Source organism: Cardiocondyla obscurior, linkage group LG06 (assembly GCF_019399895.1).
Source record: "Cardiocondyla obscurior isolate alpha-2009 linkage group LG06, Cobs3.1, whole genome shotgun sequence".
In the NCBI taxonomy this organism is placed as follows: Eukaryota; Metazoa; Arthropoda; class Insecta; order Hymenoptera; family Formicidae; genus Cardiocondyla; species Cardiocondyla obscurior.
The window spans coordinates 8,127,091-8,147,658 of record NC_091869.1 but is presented as its reverse complement, the minus strand read 5'-3'; the positions used below and the strand labels follow the sequence as shown (position 1 = coordinate 8,147,658).

Here is a 20,568-nt window from a genome sequence, read left to right as displayed (position 1 = left end):
GCGAAACTTACTATTTCGATTTATTGCACTTTATCTGATAAATATTTTTACGAAAGATCTTGTTTATTGCAGATACGCATACAGAGTTTTGCGAGGTATTTGCATTATTATAATGAAACTTTAACTTTGCTAACATAGAATTCTACTAATGAATCAATAATGGTGGCTAATCTCGCCAAGATTGGAGACCGGCCACATGCAATCGCAACCACTGGCGATATCTTTTGTATATGATTCCCAGCAATCACTATCACTATTCCACGGTCGTCTGACGAAAGACATGCGCCGAATTTTCTGCACGCAGTGGAATGCCGGGTAGATACATTTCTGGAAAAAAAAGAAATGTTAAATTTAAAATCAAAATTTCGGTAAACAATAAAACAACTTTTCCTTATTATTTTTTAAAGTTTAAATATGTTAATATATTTAAAACAATTATATATTTATTTTTTGCTTAATCAAAAGAGTCACTTCAAATCCATTGAATTTATTAAGTTGTTTTAGAAAATTTGTCAAGCTGTTTCACTGCATGACATAAGTTTATAAGTGTAAGAGACCATACCACCGCATGTATTTTCTGCAAAACGTGTAACTGCGTAACCAGTGACAGCGTACCGTGAAACTTATTTTTTGAATAATTCTTCTGAATGGTTACGTTGTTACGCGTTATGCGGAAAGTACATGTCATGTGCATGGTTCCTAAGTTTACTTGTTCCAATGGTTTTATTATTCGTTCCTCTTCACTCAGTAATGAATAGCCTTTACAGTAGACCTCATAATATTGCGAAGGTTGATACTCGTAATCCTGATCTTTAATTTCCACTTTTTCTGATACTGTTTCGCAAAGACTGCGATAATCCTGCACAAGTTGTAAAAGGAGAATAATAGTAGATATTTATTAATATAAATAAAAGTTAAATAAAAATAGGCGTATTAAAAATATAAGACTTGAAAGAAATTGATAGAGATTTAATGTTCATAGTTTTTTCGAAAATATTTTTTAAATATATATTAAAAAAAAAAAAAAACAATTTCTTTAAAAAAAATAAAAATTTAATTCACTAACAAGCCTTAAGTTTCTGTTATCTCTGTTTAGCTGCTGCAGATTTCTTGGCACATTTTCCACGTAATATTCCTCCGACGGATAAAAGATGTCTTTTGGTCTCACCGACATGTCACGTAAATAATTCTGGTAATTGAGCTCGGAAGCCAAGTTCTCCTTAATTGGCTGAGTGAAATTCAATCGTCTACTCAGCACGTAAAACACGTGATTGAAGATAAAGAGTTCAACAATCTGCAAAACGTACAACTTCTTTATAAACGAAGAAAGAAAGAAAGAAAAAAAAAAAAAAAAAAAAGTAACAATTATCTTCTTTACGATATTAATATGTAAGCATAATACAACATTATAATTTTATTTTAATTTTATGCAAAAAAAGTAACCACAATATTCATAAAGTGTGCAGAATGACACGCCGGATTATCTCCAGTTTTGATCAAACTGAAGTCGATTAGATAGAAAGAAGAATCCCAAGAATCCCAATTGGTATTACATATCACACACGCATGTCTTCATCCGATTATTCCTTTACCAATGACACAGAATCATCAATGTCTCCCAAGTATAATGTTGCGTCACTGATAAAGCATAAACCTTCGATGGAGGTCTCAGTCAGGAGCCTTTAGCGACCTATCAAACCTGATGATGTGTAAATCGCGCTCGCGGAGGGTCGACGCCGTAAGTGGGAATTGGAGGTAGGATGAATCATTCATTTAGAGTACTGCAACTGGCGAAATGGTTTCACGCCGTCTGTCACATCGACGAAATACAATATGCGCATTTCTAATTTCTCGGGTCGGCGAATTCTCTATTTCCGATCTTGATTTATTATCCTCGGGATCAAAGATACTCCAAATACTTTTCTTGTTTTACGTTACATTACGGAAAATAATTTTTCAAAAAGAAATATATTTTAGATTTTAACTTTAAACCGCTCGAAAGAATTTTTCTTATCGATTAAAAAATTCGATAAGGCATTTATATAAAGAAGTGATTTGGTATAACAGATAATATGTTGCTAAGAACCTTCGACTTTATCTGTAGGCTTTCTTATGAAGATCAGTATTAGTTCGCAAGGTCGTCGTGATTGAGCTGACATGCCGTGTGATATGGATTATTCTTCCCGCGTCATCAAGTTAATTCATACTACCGAAATGACGACAGAATGTACGCACGAGATAATGCGCTCTTCTAGCTCGTGATACTTGATTTCGATTCCAAGTAACGTCAGAAGCAATAAATGCTGACAAACAACAGTAAGTATCGAATGATGATTCAACGATAGATCTCGTAAAAATAATAAATAAGTAAGAGAATTGGCAGGGGGGCCTTTAAATCAAGTTTAAATCATTTATCTTTTATGTACGTCAGACAGTATTTCTCATTCGCTATATGCAGGAGCAGTGCTGGCGAGAAGAAACAAAAGGAAAAAAAATAAATAAATAAAGGAAAATTAACAGAACGAAGAAACGCTAAGTACTGTAAAAGAAATGGGTAGCCATGAGAAAAGAAAAAGAAAAAGGAGATCAAGTGATTCGGAAGAAGTGGGAGAACACGGACTACGTGTTGGCTTTCAGCATCAACGATATGCTGCATTACATATACAACGACGACGACACTGTGCCAATGTGGGGTAGGTAGTTATCCAATTGACAGTGCCCCGTCTGACATAGTTCAGTCACGAGGCGAACGCAGGATGATCCTACGTCTTCTCCAATGTACGGCAGTCGTTCCCTTGAAATTGCGTTCGCCACGCGACGTTCCGTTCTCGCTCTTTTCGCGAAATCGCGCCAACGTCCGTCTCTGATATTATATCCGCGTAAATAGACGAGAATAAATGTACGTATGTATATAATATATATATTAAGGACTTATATATCCCGTCAGGTCGTGTACTGTGATACAGGAGACATGTCGATGCGACTAGTGTGTTTAGACCGAAACGATTGGTGTTTCATTCGCGATGAGCCTGGCCGAGACTGACGACAGTCAGTGACAGCTACTGAGAGAGTTACCAAAAATTTCCCGCAAAGCACGTGATTATTAATTTTCAACGAAAGGAAGAGGACGAGAGAAAGAGAAGAAAGAAAAGGACGAAATCTACGAGATATCCTCGAAATATTCACAAAAGTCGAGATGCCATTGGGTTGACATCGGTACCATGGCAGCCGATCTCTACGCGAACGGCTCTTTAAAGTCAACGTCTGCCAGGTGAGAAATTAGAAATCGATTATATGCATTTTATCAATGCCGATCTCTAATTAAATTTCTTCAAAAGATAACTTACAGAAACGAATTCTGTTATTCTTTGGCAACGACAATTTTGCAATGTATATAATGATGGCACGTTAATGTTTTAGTAATTTATATGATGACGTATTTGATAATGTGTTTAATTTAATTTTTATAAATCAACATTAATGCAATTTACAAATTGCCTCGTTTCTGCGCGCTTAAGGCGAGAAAGAACACATGGGCCGCATGCAAGACACTTTTCAGAATGTGTCCGAAGGAAATGAAACTAAAACGTTTTGTTATTCTTCTGACTCGTATTACTCCCGCTTAAATTGGAAAAGAAAGGCCGCAGGAACAATCCGTAGAATATTGAAGGGAAATCCAAATAAACGCACAGATGAACAATTTTAATTTTTTGCAAACCATTTTAATGACAATGAAATCGTTTAATAGCCGCTACGGTTCTTTGAGTTAATAAGCAATTGACCCTCGGTTTGCGGACTGAGTAAAGGTTTCATTGATGAAGAGCGTTATTAAGTGGACTCAAACGAGAGCGGAACTCGAAATCTCGACTCTTCGAAAATCCCCAGTGGAATAATTATTGCAAATACGAAACGCAATCTTCTACGAAATGTTTACAAAATTGTCGATTGAATTTCTTTCGTTACCGGATACTAAATTTCAAATATTAATTCAATGAACATCAATTACAGAGTGGAAGATAAAGATAAATCAGAACAAAAGTGTTCAACTAAGCAGAATGAATCTCGTATCGTACACTACCCAGTGAAGTTGAAGAACTTAAAACAAGAGGCAGTGTTTGCAGAATATAAATTTTTTTCCAAGAAAAACACGGTCATTTGCCGTTTAATCAATTACGCTCTCAAACATGTGACTGATTGCTATTATTGCATGTTAAAGCCGGCATTTCAATGTGAATTGTAAGTAAATTGAATTATGACGATCTTTTTAACGAAATATTTTTTTAATTAATATATATAATTCGTGTATTTTCAAGATCTTCGAGACTGGCATTCTGTTTTACGTGTCATATTAAGGAATTATTGTCAAGGCCACGATGATACATATTATTGTAACAAATTGAAACGCAACGATACATAATTCCGCCTAGTGACGGCGATCGGGTAGGTACATTTATTTGTTCAATTGTGCGTACGATGACTAAGATCGATGCAAAGTCAATTCAATAAATCTACATGTCGCTAGAAATATTGCAGCAGCGACGGTCTATATTAATTCATACAATTCGACATGCAACTATGCCTAGAATATCGCGGGATGCAATAAAAGTACATCGAAAATTATCAATAATATCTGAGAATAATTAATTTCTCAGTATGAGAAACAAATGCGATTATTTACTTCCAAGATTTTTTTTATTAGTTACAGCATATGGAGTCTAAAAAATAATTGAAGTCTGCGAAAGAAGAGAAAACGATGAAATATAAAAGGCGAGAAAAAAAAAAGAGAAATCTCTGCGCGTAAAGAAAAAGATACGAAATTATGAAGAGACGAGATAATGGATGTCAAGTTTTAAAAAAACTTTAATTCGAGAAAGGTAATTTCATATTAATCAGTGAAATTTACAAACAAAATTGAATAAAATGCATTTGTTTCTTTTTTCAAGACATAAAAATGGAAAATTGTCAGAGAATTTGTCAACAGCCCGGAGATAAATACTTAATGCAAAGATGAATAAAATAAATGGGCAGAGTAGCCGCGTTTGCGTGACATGATACGAGACGAAGGAAATGATGGAATGATGGAAACTTGAAGAGTGTATTGTGCTCATACGTAAACTGAACGTAGGCAGCAGATGACGCAGCGGCATATGTCCATTCGTTCAAATTAAATTAAAATCGCAATTCTAGTCTGGCGGCGAGTTAAACTTTTAACCCAAATATTAGGAGAACTTCGTTATCCAAGGGACAATGAACGAAGCCTAAAGCAACGGGCACTCATCTCCTTTCGACAGAATTGTATAGAAAAGTTTAGAGTATTACTCAGTTTAACGAAGAAATTTTTGTTGCTTAATCCATAAGCCGAAAAAGAAAACCACCATTAGAAAACTTAGAAGAGTAATAATCTGAGAAAAATAGACGACAAATAAAATGAATTGTGTAAGTAACTAATACTAGAAGAAATGGCAAAAATTTTGTCAGATATTCAAGGATTTTTTTAAAAGTGAAACTATAATTTTGGCTTAGTTCTTTCAATGAAACGAGGTTGAACACGAAAAAAAGCGCTAATGACTACGTGCTAAAAAAAGGTATCGCAATCTACTTGGGGTGGTACTCTTAGACGTCACAGGTGTCATCTTCGCACGAGCCTCTCGTGTTTAAAGAGATAATTAGACCATTACTTTGAAATAAGACCGTTATAGACCTGTTAATCGTAATCAGGTGTCCGAAGCTGACAGAAAAGATTCTTGTTGATAGGATACGACCGGTGGATGACGTCAGGTATTGCGTTAAAATTGGATCGAGTAATTTTAAAAATTACGCAAATTTGCAAGTGAAGGATGCCTTCTGTACAATGTGCATATCTGTCACAACTTCTACGGATTATGTCTTCCAAAATTATCTGTGAGATAGCTATCTTTTTTCTTGGAAACCTTAAACAAATCAAAAGCAAATCCAGCCGATAGATTGGCGATAAAAAATTTAATTTGACTGAGGACTTGCACGTCGAGAAAAGTGGGACTCGCTCTTGAAAATTGATTCGAGTTCGTTCTCACGATTTATACAGTTCTTCCTGAGCGTTAATCGAGAGCAGCAGGATAAGAATTATCGAAAGGAAGCAGGATTATTCTAATACGCGCCTACAACAAAGCGTGAACGCCATCGAATTATTTTTAGCCGGCGGAATAAGAGTCTACCCTCTTTGCCGTGGCTAAAAATAGCTGGTAAGGCCAATCCAGGCCCAATTATTCCATCTAGATATTTAGGTGACAATCGACTGACCGTCAATTTAGAAATATTCCACTGGGCTCGAAGCCCAGGGCCTTCAGCTCCAAGTGCGAATAATTTCCCGTCACGCGTGCATTAAAGTCCCTTTTAAAAAGAACCCTTTCGACCTCCCATTGACCAATACAAATGCCTTAGGATGTAGCGTTGGGACGTACACTTTATCTCCTTCGGCACGCAACCCGTTTAACGTAAGCGTTTTCGTTTGCAGGCGTGTAGGCAGCATGGGGCAGCGTAAATCTGGCGGCCCGGGCGCCCTGGGCGCCGCGGCGCCTATATCGACGGAGGAGGAGCAGCTCAAGTTCCAAGACAGCAGATTTCTGGCGACTTTGGTGCTCGGCAGAAGTAGGTGAGTGACCAAGCGTGACTGACGGACTGGCTGTCTGCCCGCCTGTCCGTCCTACTACATCAGAAATCAGAGGCACGTGATCGGTCCTACGCGACCCACATCGGGGACCCCGGGATTCGATCGCGCCAGGGAGTGTTGCAAATCTCGCCTGATCGATTGCGACGGGAAGTAATTAAAAGTGGCCGCGAGTGTTCGCCTCGCGCGATCTCCGCCTCGTACCGAGCCTTTGTATGTACATATTTGCCGAATCTCAGTAAGTAGAACCCCCCCCGTTTTATATCTATAAACGATGGATGTTTGCATAGATTCAAATTGTAGGATATTTCGCCTGGACGATTCGACTGCGGCGCGTAAACAGCTGAAGCTAACCGTGACCGTGGTATAGCTACCTCGAAACCAGCGTCTAGTTACACAAAGTTTAAATCCTCGCACTTAACATTGAAAGAATAATGTTCAGCGTTAAAGAAAGAAAAAAAGAGAGAGAGAGACAGATAGATTATCTATTAGCTACCGAGACTTACTATCAGGATATTCATTTCTCTGAACATGGCCGTAGAACGGGCCTGGAAATTCACGAAGCTGATGAATTTTAAGAGGACACTGCCGACGGAACTTACTATCACTAAATTAAAATATTTAGCCATCGGTTTTATATATATACATATATACATCCCCTGCAAACGGGGCGGGGGGGAGGGGGAAGAGCACACCTGTCGCTCTCTCGCGCGCGGCAAATGTCATCGCAAAATCTCCGTGCAAATAAAGCGCGGCGATAATATCCGTGGGTGTTATTTAATTTCATGCTCTAATCGCCCGCCCATGGAATTTTTTATCTATTGCAAATTGCAAAAATTCGAGCGCGAGAGATATTATCACGTCGATAGGAACGCGAAACCCCCTTCATCTTGACGCTTCTTTTTCTGATTAGATACAATGACAATTCTAGGTACACAAAGATTAACCGCGTTTCGGAAAACGGACAGAAAGTGGCAAAAGCTTGCGTATCAATTGGTACCGTCATTTTCCAAGATGTTACGGCTACCGCGGGTCTCCGTTCTGAGAAATTACTACCGTCGCACGTTGTCGCGGTAAAGCACGCAAGTAATATTTCAGTAAAAACGGAGAAAACGCTGTCAATTCGCTCAATATCGTACCATGGATATTTATGACCGGTGGGAAGCAGTTTTATCTCTCGGACCAATTAAAGCGATCGGCGCCACTGATTGACGCTCACACTACTTAATAATTAGGAGCGCGTTGCCTCGAGACGATAGCGAGAATGTGATGGATGGGTCTGCGATTAATTTGTTGTGCATACGAGCCGGCCGCGTCTCGTCATCGCTCCAGTTACTTTGGAAAATATCAATCGCTTCAATGAATCGAGACGCGAGCTAGTTATCGGCGAATATGCTCTTATTCTTTTTACGCTCAATAAGGGACTTGGATAAGTAGTGCGTCTTCTCGAATCATAAAATACCAAAAAAAACACCTGACAGTTTATTCGATCTTGAACGATTCTTACTTTTACATTGAACGTACTCTAAAGAGAGATAAAAGAAATCGGTTTGCTGTCTTCATAATGAATGTTTAGAAATTGAACCGTTTGATTTGGTGGTTTTCAATAATCGGCTTTGTAAAATAAATGAAATTGAATCAATTCTAGTAGTGAGACTGAGAAAAATAGATCCAGGAGAAGTAGAGCCAATTAACCTAACTTAACCTTTTTTTTTTCCCCCTTCCAAGAGGCTGACAAATTTTAAGCGTCGCTGGCCATAGTTACACTTTTCATTTTATATTAATATCGCGCTTGTCCTTTCAGGAGGATATCGCCGGACGTGCTGCCGTCGTGCTCACCTGGTGTATTTCGCCAGAAGTCATTCCGTTCGTCCACACCGCCGCCGCCGCCGAGGATCCCGTCGACGTCGACCTTGTCCCTAGCCTCCAGGAACAATCGGGGCACGTCCGCGTCCGCGACGAACGACCGTTGCATCTCTCGTGCAGCCACCTCGGTCATCCCCGACCCAGTCACCGTTACACTACGTGACGGCCGCTCGCGGACCGGCAGCACCGCTTCATTTTCGCGGGGCGCTCGCACAGCCAGTAAGCACACGCGCCTCTGTACGACACTGGCCAGCAAAATGGCGTCCGCGAGCACCTCCACGGTCGTACAGGGCTGGCCGAATACCAAGGACGATTACGAGCTCAAGGAGGTTATCGGTGAGTACTGATCGCCGTACGAAGCTCGTGCGATCGAGGCGATGATCGCGCGATGCGTACGCGCGTGTGATCGCGCCGTGCACGCGTCTTGCTCGAACGTCGCCTGCGACCACGGAGACGCGCGCCACCGGCGGCAGCGGCGGCGGGACGGTTCCGATAGCACCGCGTCTGACAGCCGCTCGTTTCCCGATAATAATACGCCGCGGGGTAAAGACCACGCGAACGATAACGACGACGACGTTGACGACGCGAAAACGTCGCGTCCTGTCACCCGTCGGGTCGAGCGTGACTCGGCCGTTTCGTCGCCCTATTTTGCCACGTTCAAGACGGCAGGACGACGGATCGCCGTCTCACCTCTGCCCTGCGTGCCTTTTTCGCGCTCGCGTTGTCGCAGCTATCAATTCACCCGGTGCCGCTTGCACGAGATAGCCGCTGCGCGGCCTACCCTAACCTAGTTAACCTGTCGCCGGAGAATAGGACGGTGCGCGCGTACCAAGACCGTAAGTCCGCGCCAGCCGCGGAGGTGTAGAAGGTACCGGTACTGCACTACCCAGCTGTACATACACACATACGCGAAGCAACGTAACACAAGTCCAAAATTCTTTCTTATCTAATTATGAAAGAGCGCAACAAATTATATTATTTTAACAAAAAGTTGCTTTTCGACGTAAATTAAATTCGATTGAATATATCGTGAACTTAGGAGAACACGCGTTTTTGCATTTGCGGGAAGCTGTAAGTTAGCAGGGCTAAATTATTTAGCGGCTTCCCAACGCCAGCTCTAACGTCGTTCCGTTTTTAGCCGGACGCGTTGCGAAAAAAAAAAGAAAAACTTCCCCCGATACTTACGATTGAAATCTCAAGTTTCCTGCGGTAACGAGTAAAAATATCGGCGCCCCTTGAAGTTTAAGCATCTGTTACCGTCCGTCTCAATCTCTGAATATATTTACTGCATATTTATAAATAGAGCCCTTGTCGAGTTTCCAAATCTCGCCGAGATTTAATTAGGTACGATCACAATTGTAATCTGTGCGTTGATAAAACGTGAAGTTTCTCTTGATAATTCCTTGTTGCTAATCTTTTTTTTTTTTATTATTATATTCAAGGAGTTGGAGCGACCGCCGTAGTGCATGCGGCGTTTTGCATTCCGCGGCAAGAGAAGTGCGCGATCAAACGAATAAATTTGGAAAAATGGAACACCAACATGGACGAATTGCTGGTGAGTTTTATTGTAATCGTGACATTGGACTTGGCGCGTTGCGACGACTCAACATAATATATATATATATGTATATGTATATACGGATTTCTTGATAAGGATTTTATACATTGTATGAATCACTGGATTAACAATCTTATCGATTATAACGTCTGCTGCAATCAGCATGATCCAAATATTTCATGTTATATACAATAATTAATTGTTTTTATCTCGGAGAGATATTAGATTTTTTTTTTTTTCTAAGTAAGTTAGATTGATAAGTTTCAATGTACCGACACAAAAAACTTAATCAAAACTTTTTATGTTATGAAACTTTAGAAAGAGATACAGGCGATGTCTTCTTGCAATCACGAAAACGTCGTGACGTATTACACGTCGTTCGTGGTGAAAGAGGAGCTCTGGCTTGTTTTGAGATTACTTGAAGGAGGGTCACTACTGGATATCATTAAGCATAAAACAAGAACTACCAATTGTAAACATGGAGTATTCGACGAGGCCACTATAGCTACTGTGTTGCGAGAAGTACTAAAAGGGCTTGAATACTTTCACAGTAATGGACAGATTCATAGGTATTATAAAATATCTTGTATATACTGATATCTTTTTTTTTTTTCAATTTAAAACACTTTGTTTCTTTTTTATATTTTTTTATTGCTTATTGGTATAATTTAAAATAGATTTTTATCATTAAAAATATAGTTTTATTTCATTACTATTTTATTGCACATTTAATCTACATATCTATACGAATTTTAACGACAGAATAATATTAGGGACATAAAAGCGGGTAATATCCTACTAGGCGAGGATGGCACGGTGCAGATCGCCGATTTCGGTGTTAGCGCGTGGCTCGCGACTGGACGCGACCTGAGCCGGCAGAAGGTTCGGCACACCTTCGTCGGTACGCCGTGTTGGATGGCGCCCGAGGTCATGGAGCAGGTGAGAGAGGAAAGTAACACTACAGACTTCTTAGCCTGCGTGTTCTTTGTGTCTACATTTGTGTATGCATTTGTTAAATGTACACGACACTTTATTGGCACGGGAGATGTGTACGTTGCGGCGGCCCAGTACGTTTGCGATTGGCAAAATACGCTTTTGCTATCGTTGGTGACGACGCACTTTGCGTCAGTGTCAGTTTTGCCGTTGCGTGCGAAATGAGGAAATGCTTTTATTGTCTCGTTAGTTCCGAGGATAATATTTGATTTATGTTATTATATTGAGCATGATCTGCGTTAGGCATGTTATGCAAGTAGCCACATAAAATATTGCACTGAGAAGTTGTTGCGCTACGTAAATTTTTACAATTTATTTAATGTTAATTAAAATTAATTAATCATGTCATTACCTTGTTTTACGTTTTTTTTTGTACTTGTATTGTACTGTTTGTTTCGTTAAAACATTTGTTTTCGTAATTTTATCTGTACAATTCTACACATTAATTATAAATTACTTTTTATGTTAAGTAATTATTTACAATATAAAGTTTGCTATATCACGAGAAATCATTAATAAATTTATTTAAAAATGTATCATAAAGACATTGCGATAATTGCGAATCACATGTTTATAGGATTGCAATTATAAATCACATTTTAAAGATTCTAGCAAGCATGCGACTTTTGCAAGCACGATTTCATGAGATTATTAGCAATCTTTTTTCTCATATATACTATCTCTAGGAAAAGCTAATTATGATATGCGTTTGTGATGGTATCATGATATCTGTTTGTGCAGGACCATGGTTACGATTTTAAGGCCGATATATGGTCACTTGGCATCACAGCGATCGAGATGGCTAGTGGCACGGCGCCGTATCACAAATATCCTCCGATGAAGGTCTTGATGTTGACGTTGCAGAACGATCCGCCGACTTTAGATACTGCCGCGGACGACAAGGACCAATATAAAGCGTACGGGAAAACATTCCGAAAAATGATAGTCGACTGTTTGCAAAAAGATCCTACCAAGAGGTAAGTCAGATCGCACTATTTTATTTACACTAGCTATTTCTACCAAATGTTTGCTGAAACAGTTAGGATAGTTGAAGTAAAATAGATAACATACTAAGCGTTTAACTAGATTGAAGGCCTTGGTATCTCACACGGCTATGTTTGACACCAATAATTTGTCATATAAATTTTTTTAGTAAAAGATTAAGAAAATTAAAAATAAGGGTAATATGTAAAACGATATATAAAATAAGTATTATGTCATAAAAAAATTATTTATATTGTTTTTAGACCAACAGCTACGGAGTTGCTAAAACATCCCTTTTTCAAAAAAGCGAAAGATAAAAAATATTTGCAGCAAACATTAGTAGCGATTGGACCCAGCTTAGAAACACGTGTACAAAAGGTATATATTTATATTATATATGCAATTGGTATGTAATCTTTTTATAGAAATTTTTTAAGAGTTAAAATTAAAAATGTTACGTTTTAAGAAATATCGATAAAAATATCTTGTTTTGCAGGCATCGAAGAGACAACCCGGTACGTCGGGCCGTTTGCATCGAACCGTGACCGGCGAATGGGTTTGGTCAGAAGAAGAGAACAATGGTGATTCGAGCAGTGATGAAGGCAAAGAAACGTTACCTGTCAACACAATTGAAAAGGCTAGCAGCGATGAAGAGGCCGGCGAGCCTGATGAATATTACGGTCAAATCAAAGTAGCACCGAGTCAAACTGCGATTCCAGCTGCCGGACAAAATGTTCCTATAAACTTGGTGCTTAGATTACGGTACGTGAAATGATAATTATTCTCGATATGCACTAGAATTTATTTGCTAATTATTATCTAATTACTTGATTTATCTTTTAACTATAAGAAATAAATATTTCGTTTAGGAATGAAAGACGGGAGCTTAATGACATTAGGTTTGAATTCACGGTTGGAGTTGATTCTGCGCAAGGAATTGCAGCAGAACTGGTTGCTGCGGGCTTGGTTGACGGCAAGGACGTTGTGGTAATAGAAACAAATCTGAAAAAATTAATAGAAAGTGGAGGCCAACTGCGAACCGTAACGTTCTCTTTGGTAAATATTAATTTTAATACGTGAAACATTTAATTATAATTTTTTTTATCGTTAAAGTAATATACATTAAAAAAAAATTTTATTACAGAACTCTGGTTATGCAGTGAATGAAATACCAGATGATAAAGCGTTAATAGGATTTGCTCAGATCTCCATCACTGATTAAGCAACCTCGATTACGTTCAAAACTTTCGGGATGTTTTTAACTGGTACATTCACCAAGAGAGTACCAAAAGCTAACGAATCAGTTAAATGTTATATTTCTTAAAAAGAAATAGATAAAAAATAAAATTCCCGGCACGTGCAGTATATATCAATCAGTTTGATCACTGAATATTCACCAGCAAGTCTTAGCTTTTGATACTTTCGTTTCTTCCAGATTCTAATAATCGGTTGCAATGCTTAGGTATTAAAAAACAAAAAAAGAACATATTTGTTACAACTCATCGGTAGTAACAAACTGCTCAAGTGTGTGTCTGATAATATCACCATTGTTTATGGGGACAATCGAATGGAACTGATATTTAAAAAACATTATCATCCACGTACTGGCTTAAGGACATACACTTACTCTAATCAATAATGGCTGTAGTTTTACATAACCGAATTATATATCATTCGTATCGCGTCAGTTATGTAAATATTAGTATTCGATCGTTATTATTTTTTTTTTTTTGTCTTTATGGTTGATATAAAATGGGATAAAAAATATATATTGCAAAATGCGATACTTCGTATATAAATGAGAGCTAACTTGGAGGATCGCGAAAGTAGAGAAAATGCTTGATAATTTAATTTATTTGTTCAAAATATAAGCAGTTTCTCTTAAATAGTAAGGTTTTAGTTATAAAAAAAAAACCAATCGAATATACTACACACAGAGTCATCATGTTTATGTATCATATACAAATTAAATGCATATATATATACATATATGTATTATATATTTATATATAATATGCTTCATGCTAGGGAAAAAAGATAGACAATGTTGAAATAAAACTCTTTTGTACTTAAATAGACTTACGATAGAACAAATTAATATTTTCACAGTTTTTAGACGTAGAAAAAACAAGAGTTAATCGAAAAATTTTTACCTTGTACGTCTCGAAAGGTTTTAAATTAAATTATCCTTTTGTAAAATACATCACAAAATAGGTAAAATCAGAATCATTTAAGAATGTAAGCATGGCAAAAAGGCAAAGAAAAAAAAAAGCAATTTCGTAGACTATGTGTTTAGAACTTACTACATATTTTTATATCTCTTAGAAATTGTAAAAAAAATTTTTTTTGCAATGTTATGCTTACAAATTATTAAAGTTTATAACAAAGAGTTTTATTTAAAAAAAAATAATATATTTATAAAATTTTTAATAATATCTTTAAAATTAAGTTTTTAAATAAATCTTGAAGAATATTTGAACTTGCATTTTCTACAGAGATGAATTTCTAATTGTGTATATGTACGTCACAATTGGAAATAAACTTCAAACATAAAAATAATACGAAAACTTGATAAAAAAAAAATTAGTTACAGCTGCAGGAACATGGTTGCAATCAATGTGATTCTGTATTTTATCGATTTTTATACAAACCGTAGCGTATTATGAAATTATCATATGGTAGAGAATAATTCGCAGTTTTTTGAAGTTTTTCAAATGCAACACACATGCGTACTATTTTCGTGAGTTTTTACTATTTAATCACTCTTGAGAAGTAGAGTTTTTATCAGTATATAAAATTTGCACGCGATTTCACATTTCCTTTGCCACGTCGCAGCAATTACACACATACGCATACATGCAATACGCAATGCTAAATTCACGACGCAAGATTTGCTGAGTAAAATCAGTTGTAATGATTGAAATACAAATCTGTTAATATACACATGTGATGATTATATATGCATATACTCCGTACTAAAAACTAACTGTGTGGTTTAAGGCCACGCACTTTTTATGCTTAACACGCGAGGAGTAAATATAATTACTTTTAAGTCTCAGATGATAATCGTACACTAGTTTAAGTAGACTTTTACGAATAGTTGTATTGAATGGCACTATATCCCGATAGCACTTGTAGATTTCTCGTGCATCGCACGTTTCGCTGGCAGTGAGTTTCGATCGATTCGACATAGCTTGCGCACCTCACTACGTGCCTTATCTGGAAGAATGCATTTGGTTCATCGAAAACAGTGTTTCCACCGGTGATGGGAACGGAAGATTCCAATTCAGGATTTCACGTCAGGAACGGGATTCATTTCGCAACACGACGAAAACAGTGCCAAATTGAGTGTATTGTTCGTAGCGATTATAAATTTGTATCGAGAGGAAGAGAAACTAATTTATTTGTATGAATATCAAACGTCGTTTTGCCCATGAGAACCATTGTATTTTATTTTATCGCGAGTCTGCGACGACTGTATAAATGCTGCGGACTGCGACACCAGAAAATGGATATGGTACTTAACGCCGATAAAAAAAAAAAAAAAGAAAAAAGAAAGATTTCTTCGTGAGTCTCAGCAGTAGAGTATCTCATGTTCCCAAACGAATATTTCCGTTTATTAAATTTCAGCAATAAATTGTTCTTCGCAAATTAATTCTTTGAACGCCAAGTCTTCAGACAGAATTCCACAAGTCACAAACTTTGTAGTGCGATTTCGAGAGTATTAATTAAAAAAAGTAATTTGCGCCGTCTTATTGCCGTACCAAAAGTTTTATGAAAAGAAAAAAAAAAATTTATTCCCTTTAGAAAAAAGAAAAAAAATGTTACTTAAAAGAAAAACGAAAAAGAAATGGAATTCAATAATCTATTCTATATTTCGAATATGTATTCTCTAAATATAAACTGCTTTCAGCTTACGCGCTTACCGTCGCTGTTACACATGTGTGTTAATACCCCAACCTAAACTTAAACTAACCTGTCGTCTGTGAAGCCGTGCCGATCAGCTGATTGCCGAGTCCGCTGATCGTGACGTTCTCGTACGGCGCGTACGGTGCTTGCACTCGGATTGAGATTTTGTAACTGTTTCAGCATCGTCGAACGTGCCATACAACGCTTTTTTACAACCTCTTCCTCACAGACTTGCAGCGAGTATCGTCGAGGATAAAATGCCTACGAGAACGAAGATTTGGTAAGCGTAACTGAAGTTATCGAATTTTATTCTAACTTATTTCACTTTAAATTATTTATATTACATTTCTGAATTATATTCACGTTGCAATTAGAATACCGAGAGCGAGCTGGATACGGCGCTTGAACGTGATTTTTCTCCCACGGCGTCTCCCGAAATTGTTTTATGACTCGCCCGCGACTCGATCATTTCATGTCAAAACTTCAATCGATCAACCGGCGAAGGTTCCTCGCCCGGGCAAATGTTCTTACGTTCTTGCTCGTGGTCGTCTTTGTTTTCCTATGCGTGCGTTATCTACCGACGCGAGGATGCCAGTCAGACCTGCAGGTTTCGAGCAGCAAGACGAAGTACAGATTGATCGTCCTGATCCTGAGCAATCCGGATAATCTAGAGCGTCGTGACACTATTAGGAAGACTTGGCTGGCAGACCATGGGCATGGTGCCACGGTGCGATACTTTTTCGTCATCGGGACCCAAGATATCCTGCCCGAGCAAAGGAACACCCTGCAGTCGGAGAAGGAAAAATTCGATGATTTGCTGCTGCTCCCCAGACTGCTCGACTCTTATGCCACGCTAACGAAGAAGGTTCTTCACGCTCTGAAAGCTATCCACGAACGTCACGACTTTGATTACCTACTTAAATGTGACGACGATTCTTACGTGGTGTTACACAAAATTTTGAAGGAACTCGATAAATGGCAGAACAAGGGAACTAGGCGAGAGCTTTATTGGGGCTTTTTCAACGGGCGGGGGCAAGTAAAAAGAAACGGTCCCTGGAAGGAGACCGATTGGATTCTGTGTGATTATTATTTACCTTATGCCCTGGGTGGCGGATACGTCCTCTCTTACAATCTCGTCAAGTTTATCGCCAAAAACGTAGACATCCTCAAGTGAGTATGGTTGCTGTTAGGTATTAAAAAAAAAAAAATACTTTACTTAATTTTGTAATGCTAAATAACTAATAATTCTGCATGTTTAGTCTATTTAATTTACCATTTTTTTTCATAAGTTTATGGCACTTCGATGTCTTAGGCTGCATAATTCTGAAGATATTTCCATTGGTCTTTGGCTCGCCCCACTGGCGAACATCGAGAGGAAGCACGATGTACGCTTCGACACGGAATATAGATCGCGTGGTTGCTCCAATCAGTACATTATCACACACAAACAAACGATCCCAAATATGAGAAGCATGCACGAATATTATCAGGCCTCTGGCGCGTTGTGTTCTAAGGAAGTGAGGAATCGCATGAGCTATCAGTATAATTGGACCGCACCACCTAGTCAGTGCTGCAATAGACAATCTGGAATACCTTAACGCGAATTTCCTCAAAGGTGAACATTTCTGTAATATTCTAGTCTGATTTTTTTTTATACTTGCTCAAAAAAAAAATCATCTTTATCCTCTACATTTGTAAGTATTCTATTTACATTTTGACTTGTATCTTCGTTAAGATACATTGATAACAATCATCATAAAAATGTAGTCGTAATTTTGAAAAGCAATCTAAGTAATATTAAAAAATGTCGCGAAGCATAATAAATTCGCGACGTTTCTTCAGAAAAATCAAAAGAATCTAAATTATAAATATAGATTTTTTTTTTGTTACTCAAATATATCTTATTATAGCGCTGTTAAGTAATATTTTGAAAATGCTTGTAAATATATTTTGTAAATATTCAGATTGATAAGTTGACGTAAACGATATTAATTTTGATGAACTAAATATATTTTTCTTAGTTATATTGCTATACTTCGTTTATAATACACTTTTCACATCTTCAACAGTAGTTTACTTTATATATATATATAAATATATAAATTATATATATATAAAGTGATGTACACTAAAAAACAGATATGGTGTTTGCTGCAGCGGCGACGGCTAGTGTACACTGAGACAGATATGGCACTTGCCGCGGCGACGGTAATTAGCGCCTGACACTATCGAGATGTGTGTCGATCCTCACACGATAGTGTCATGCGCTAGCCGCCGTCGCCGTGGCCATATCTGCCACTCAGTGTACGCTAATCGTCGTCGCCGCAGCAAACTCCACACTTGCCTTTCAGTACACATCTATAACATATAAAAACAGTAATAACGAACGAACAAAATCACAGATACATTCAAGAAACGGCCGTGTGAAAAAGTGGCAAAAATGTGAAGTGATCCTTACGCTACGCAGTTATTAATAAATTACTATTTTGATATATAAAGACAATATGAAGTGACAGTGACGCAATGGCCGATTCTCAAAAAGCTTCTGTCTGTGATGAATTTACATTTAAATTGCGCTTCTATTACATCTATAATTAACAATGAGATATTTTGAAATTAAATAAGCACCTTATATACACGAATCAAGATATTAAGCCCTTTCTAATATAGAAAAAGCTTGTGAAACAATTCTATATGTTGCGATAAGAAAGCAATAAAGTAACACATTTGTGTTAATATTAAAAAATGTTTCAAAAGATCTAAATAATTAATAACACCTCATTATCAGTATTAGATGCAATGGAAATGCAGTTCTGTTCTTTTTCTGTACATTTCTATCATAATTTTCTAGCGTCTATTATAAAAGTTGGTTTACTTTCAATATGAAAAAAGTATGCATTTTCTTGACCTTTTTTTTCAAACAGACGACGATTAACAGATTCAAATGTTTCTAGCAGTTACTTCTTTTTACGGTCTTGCGTGCACTTGGGACAATACCACTTTCCTTTGGGTTTTGTTGTTAAACCTACGCAGGCGAAGTGGAACCATTCTATAGGGCACTGAAATATGAAAAAAAATTCTTTTAATTCCATCTATTAATATAATTTTGAAGTTATAATAAAAATTAAAGAAAAACACATATTTAACAATAAAAGTAATTAATAAAATTTTAAAATTTAGAATAGTAAAATTTCTTACATCTGGATTATCACAACCAATCATTTCTCCATATGATACTTGGTGACAAAGACAATAAGTTGGTTCATTAGGATCAACAGGCATGTCTAAAACATCAGCTGGATGGCCAAGTGCTGTTGCATCTACCTGGGCACCACTTCCTACAGCACCAGTGGATGATGCTGAAGCTACAGAGCCTCCTAATATGAATATATATATATTTATAATAACATATTTCATATTTAAAAATTAATTCAAGTAAGTTGCAATTATAATTTAAATCTAAATATACCTTTTTTCTGTTTTCTCCTTGCATTCTTGGCCTCATCTTCACTGCTTGCTGCAGTACCCTTTTTTCTCTTTTCCTTTTCTTTAAGTTTCTTTCTTCCCTTCTTGCTAGCATTGCCTTCCTCCTGTGCTCTATTACTATTTAATGTTTTGTCTTGTATCTCTGCTTCAAACCTTGCCAGATCTGAATCTAGTCTTCTAATGTGTTTATCAACCAGCTCATAAGTTTGAATAGCTAATTGAACTTTATCATCGCCATATTCTTTAGCCTTATTAAAGAGACTCTGTATATGAGCCAATTGTTCCTTTCTCTTTTCTGGCGATTCCTTTTTTATATTTCTCAAGTAATCATCTGCCAATTTATCAATATCTTTCATCAGACCCTGTGCTCTTGCATCCAAATCACGCATCAATGTAAAATTTCTCTGTAATTCAATTGGCAAGTGTTCAAGGCCTGTAACATATATGTCAATTTTAATTAATTTTATTAAGCAACGTTACAGCTTTGCAATTTAAACGAGCAGGTAAAAGAAAAATTTTACAGATACAGGGAAATTTGGGTAGGTGAAAGAGAACAAACAGTAAAACAAAATTAATAAGGCACGAGAGAATTACATTCGTATGTTGCACGAATTTTCTTCTTCCTTTTAATCGTTCCTTTGCTTTTCCCTTTCATCGCGAGTGCAAGAATAAGGAGAAAAGAGAAAAATTTGAGAAAACAAATTGAGAAAAAGTTGGACAACGAAATTATACTCACTGTCGAGATAGTGCTCCAGATATAATGCGGTTGTCATGATGACAGCGTCGTACCGTCATGTAAAGAATAAGAATTATTTGTAGAAATTGATCTTTTTAACAGAACAATCGGCAAGATAAAAATTTGTTTGGTGACAACTGACAACGATTGTAGATAACGGACATCGATAAAGCGCGGCAGCCATGAGACAATTACGGTCGCCAACAGTCGCAAATGAAAACCTTTCGGTTTATATATTTTCACGTTGTCACGTTATCGGTCCTGCGTGAGCGGCCATAATACCGCGCGCTTTTTCGCCATTGGCTGCGTTCCCTAAAAAAGGCTGCCTTGCAATTGTTAAAATTTTAATTGACGTGCTTTAGATCATTTTAGATCTAGCCACAATTAAAG

At 37.3% G+C, this 20,568-nt stretch overlaps 4 protein-coding genes and 1 long non-coding RNA gene across 14 annotated transcripts; 2 read left to right on the top strand and 3 right to left on the bottom strand.

The window, feature by feature from the left end:
* Positions 1-42: 42 nt before the first annotated feature.
* On the bottom strand, positions 43-8,622 carry LOC139103670 (uncharacterized). 4 transcript variants are annotated; one of them, XM_070658579.1, is made up of 4 exons: positions 7,153-7,301; positions 1,067-1,294; positions 616-859; positions 43-327 (listed from the first exon to the last, which is right to left on the bottom strand). In XM_070658579.1, exons 1-4 carry the CDS (start codon positions 7,273-7,275, stop codon positions 254-256), a joined length of 669 nt encoding a protein of 222 aa, XP_070514680.1. In that variant the 5' UTR covers positions 7,276-7,301; the 3' UTR covers positions 43-253. The 4 variants fall into 4 exon arrangements, with proteins under 4 accessions (XP_070514680.1, XP_070514679.1, XP_070514683.1 ...); XM_070658578.1 differs by having other exon boundaries at positions 710-859; XM_070658582.1 differs by lacking the exon at positions 7,153-7,301 and adding an exon at positions 8,486-8,622 and having other exon boundaries at positions 235-859.
* On the top strand, positions 1,291-14,986 carry LOC139103646 (serine/threonine-protein kinase OSR1). Of its 7 annotated transcripts, XM_070658516.1 has the most exons (15): positions 1,358-3,271; positions 4,009-4,236; positions 4,314-4,440; positions 4,700-4,874; positions 4,944-6,221; positions 6,494-6,631; positions 8,451-8,848; positions 9,955-10,067; positions 10,389-10,639; positions 10,844-11,009; positions 11,805-12,040; positions 12,311-12,425; positions 12,544-12,809; positions 12,917-13,103; positions 13,192-14,986. In XM_070658516.1, the coding sequence occupies exons 6-15, from the start codon at positions 6,507-6,509 to the stop codon at positions 13,267-13,269; spliced, it is 1,935 nt and encodes a 644-aa protein (XP_070514617.1). In that variant the 5' UTR covers positions 1,358-3,271; positions 4,009-4,236; positions 4,314-4,440; positions 4,700-4,874; positions 4,944-6,221; positions 6,494-6,506; the 3' UTR covers positions 13,270-14,986. The 7 variants fall into 7 exon arrangements, with proteins under 7 accessions (XP_070514613.1, XP_070514612.1, XP_070514614.1 ...); XM_070658512.1 differs by lacking the exons at positions 4,009-4,236; positions 4,314-4,440; positions 4,700-4,874; positions 4,944-6,221 and having other exon boundaries at positions 1,291-1,389; positions 1,460-3,271; XM_070658511.1 differs by lacking the exons at positions 4,009-4,236; positions 4,314-4,440; positions 4,700-4,874; positions 4,944-6,221 and having other exon boundaries at positions 1,356-1,755; positions 2,105-3,271.
* A 586-nt stretch (positions 14,987-15,572) lies between these two features.
* Positions 15,573-16,424, bottom strand: LOC139103683 (uncharacterized). The gene is made up of 2 exons (XR_011545936.1): positions 16,301-16,424; positions 15,573-16,217 (listed from the first exon to the last, which is right to left on the bottom strand). It is a non-coding gene; the product is annotated as an uncharacterized lncRNA (long non-coding RNA).
* Beta3galtii (beta-1,3-galactosyltransferase 6) lies at positions 16,402-17,920 on the top strand. The gene is made up of 2 exons (XM_070658559.1): positions 16,402-17,126; positions 17,269-17,920. Exons 1-2 carry the CDS (start codon positions 16,402-16,404, stop codon positions 17,552-17,554), a joined length of 1,011 nt encoding a protein of 336 aa, XP_070514660.1. The 3' UTR covers positions 17,555-17,920.
* Positions 17,921-17,948: 28 nt separating this feature from the next.
* Positions 17,949-20,388, bottom strand: Ing5 (inhibitor of growth protein 5). Its single transcript, XM_070658575.1, has 4 exons — positions 20,179-20,388; positions 19,426-19,875; positions 19,155-19,333; positions 17,949-19,015 (listed from the first exon to the last, which is right to left on the bottom strand). Exons 1-4 carry the CDS (start codon positions 20,213-20,215, stop codon positions 18,914-18,916), a joined length of 768 nt encoding a protein of 255 aa, XP_070514676.1. The 5' UTR covers positions 20,216-20,388; the 3' UTR covers positions 17,949-18,913.
* Positions 20,389-20,568: the final 180 nt, after the last annotated feature.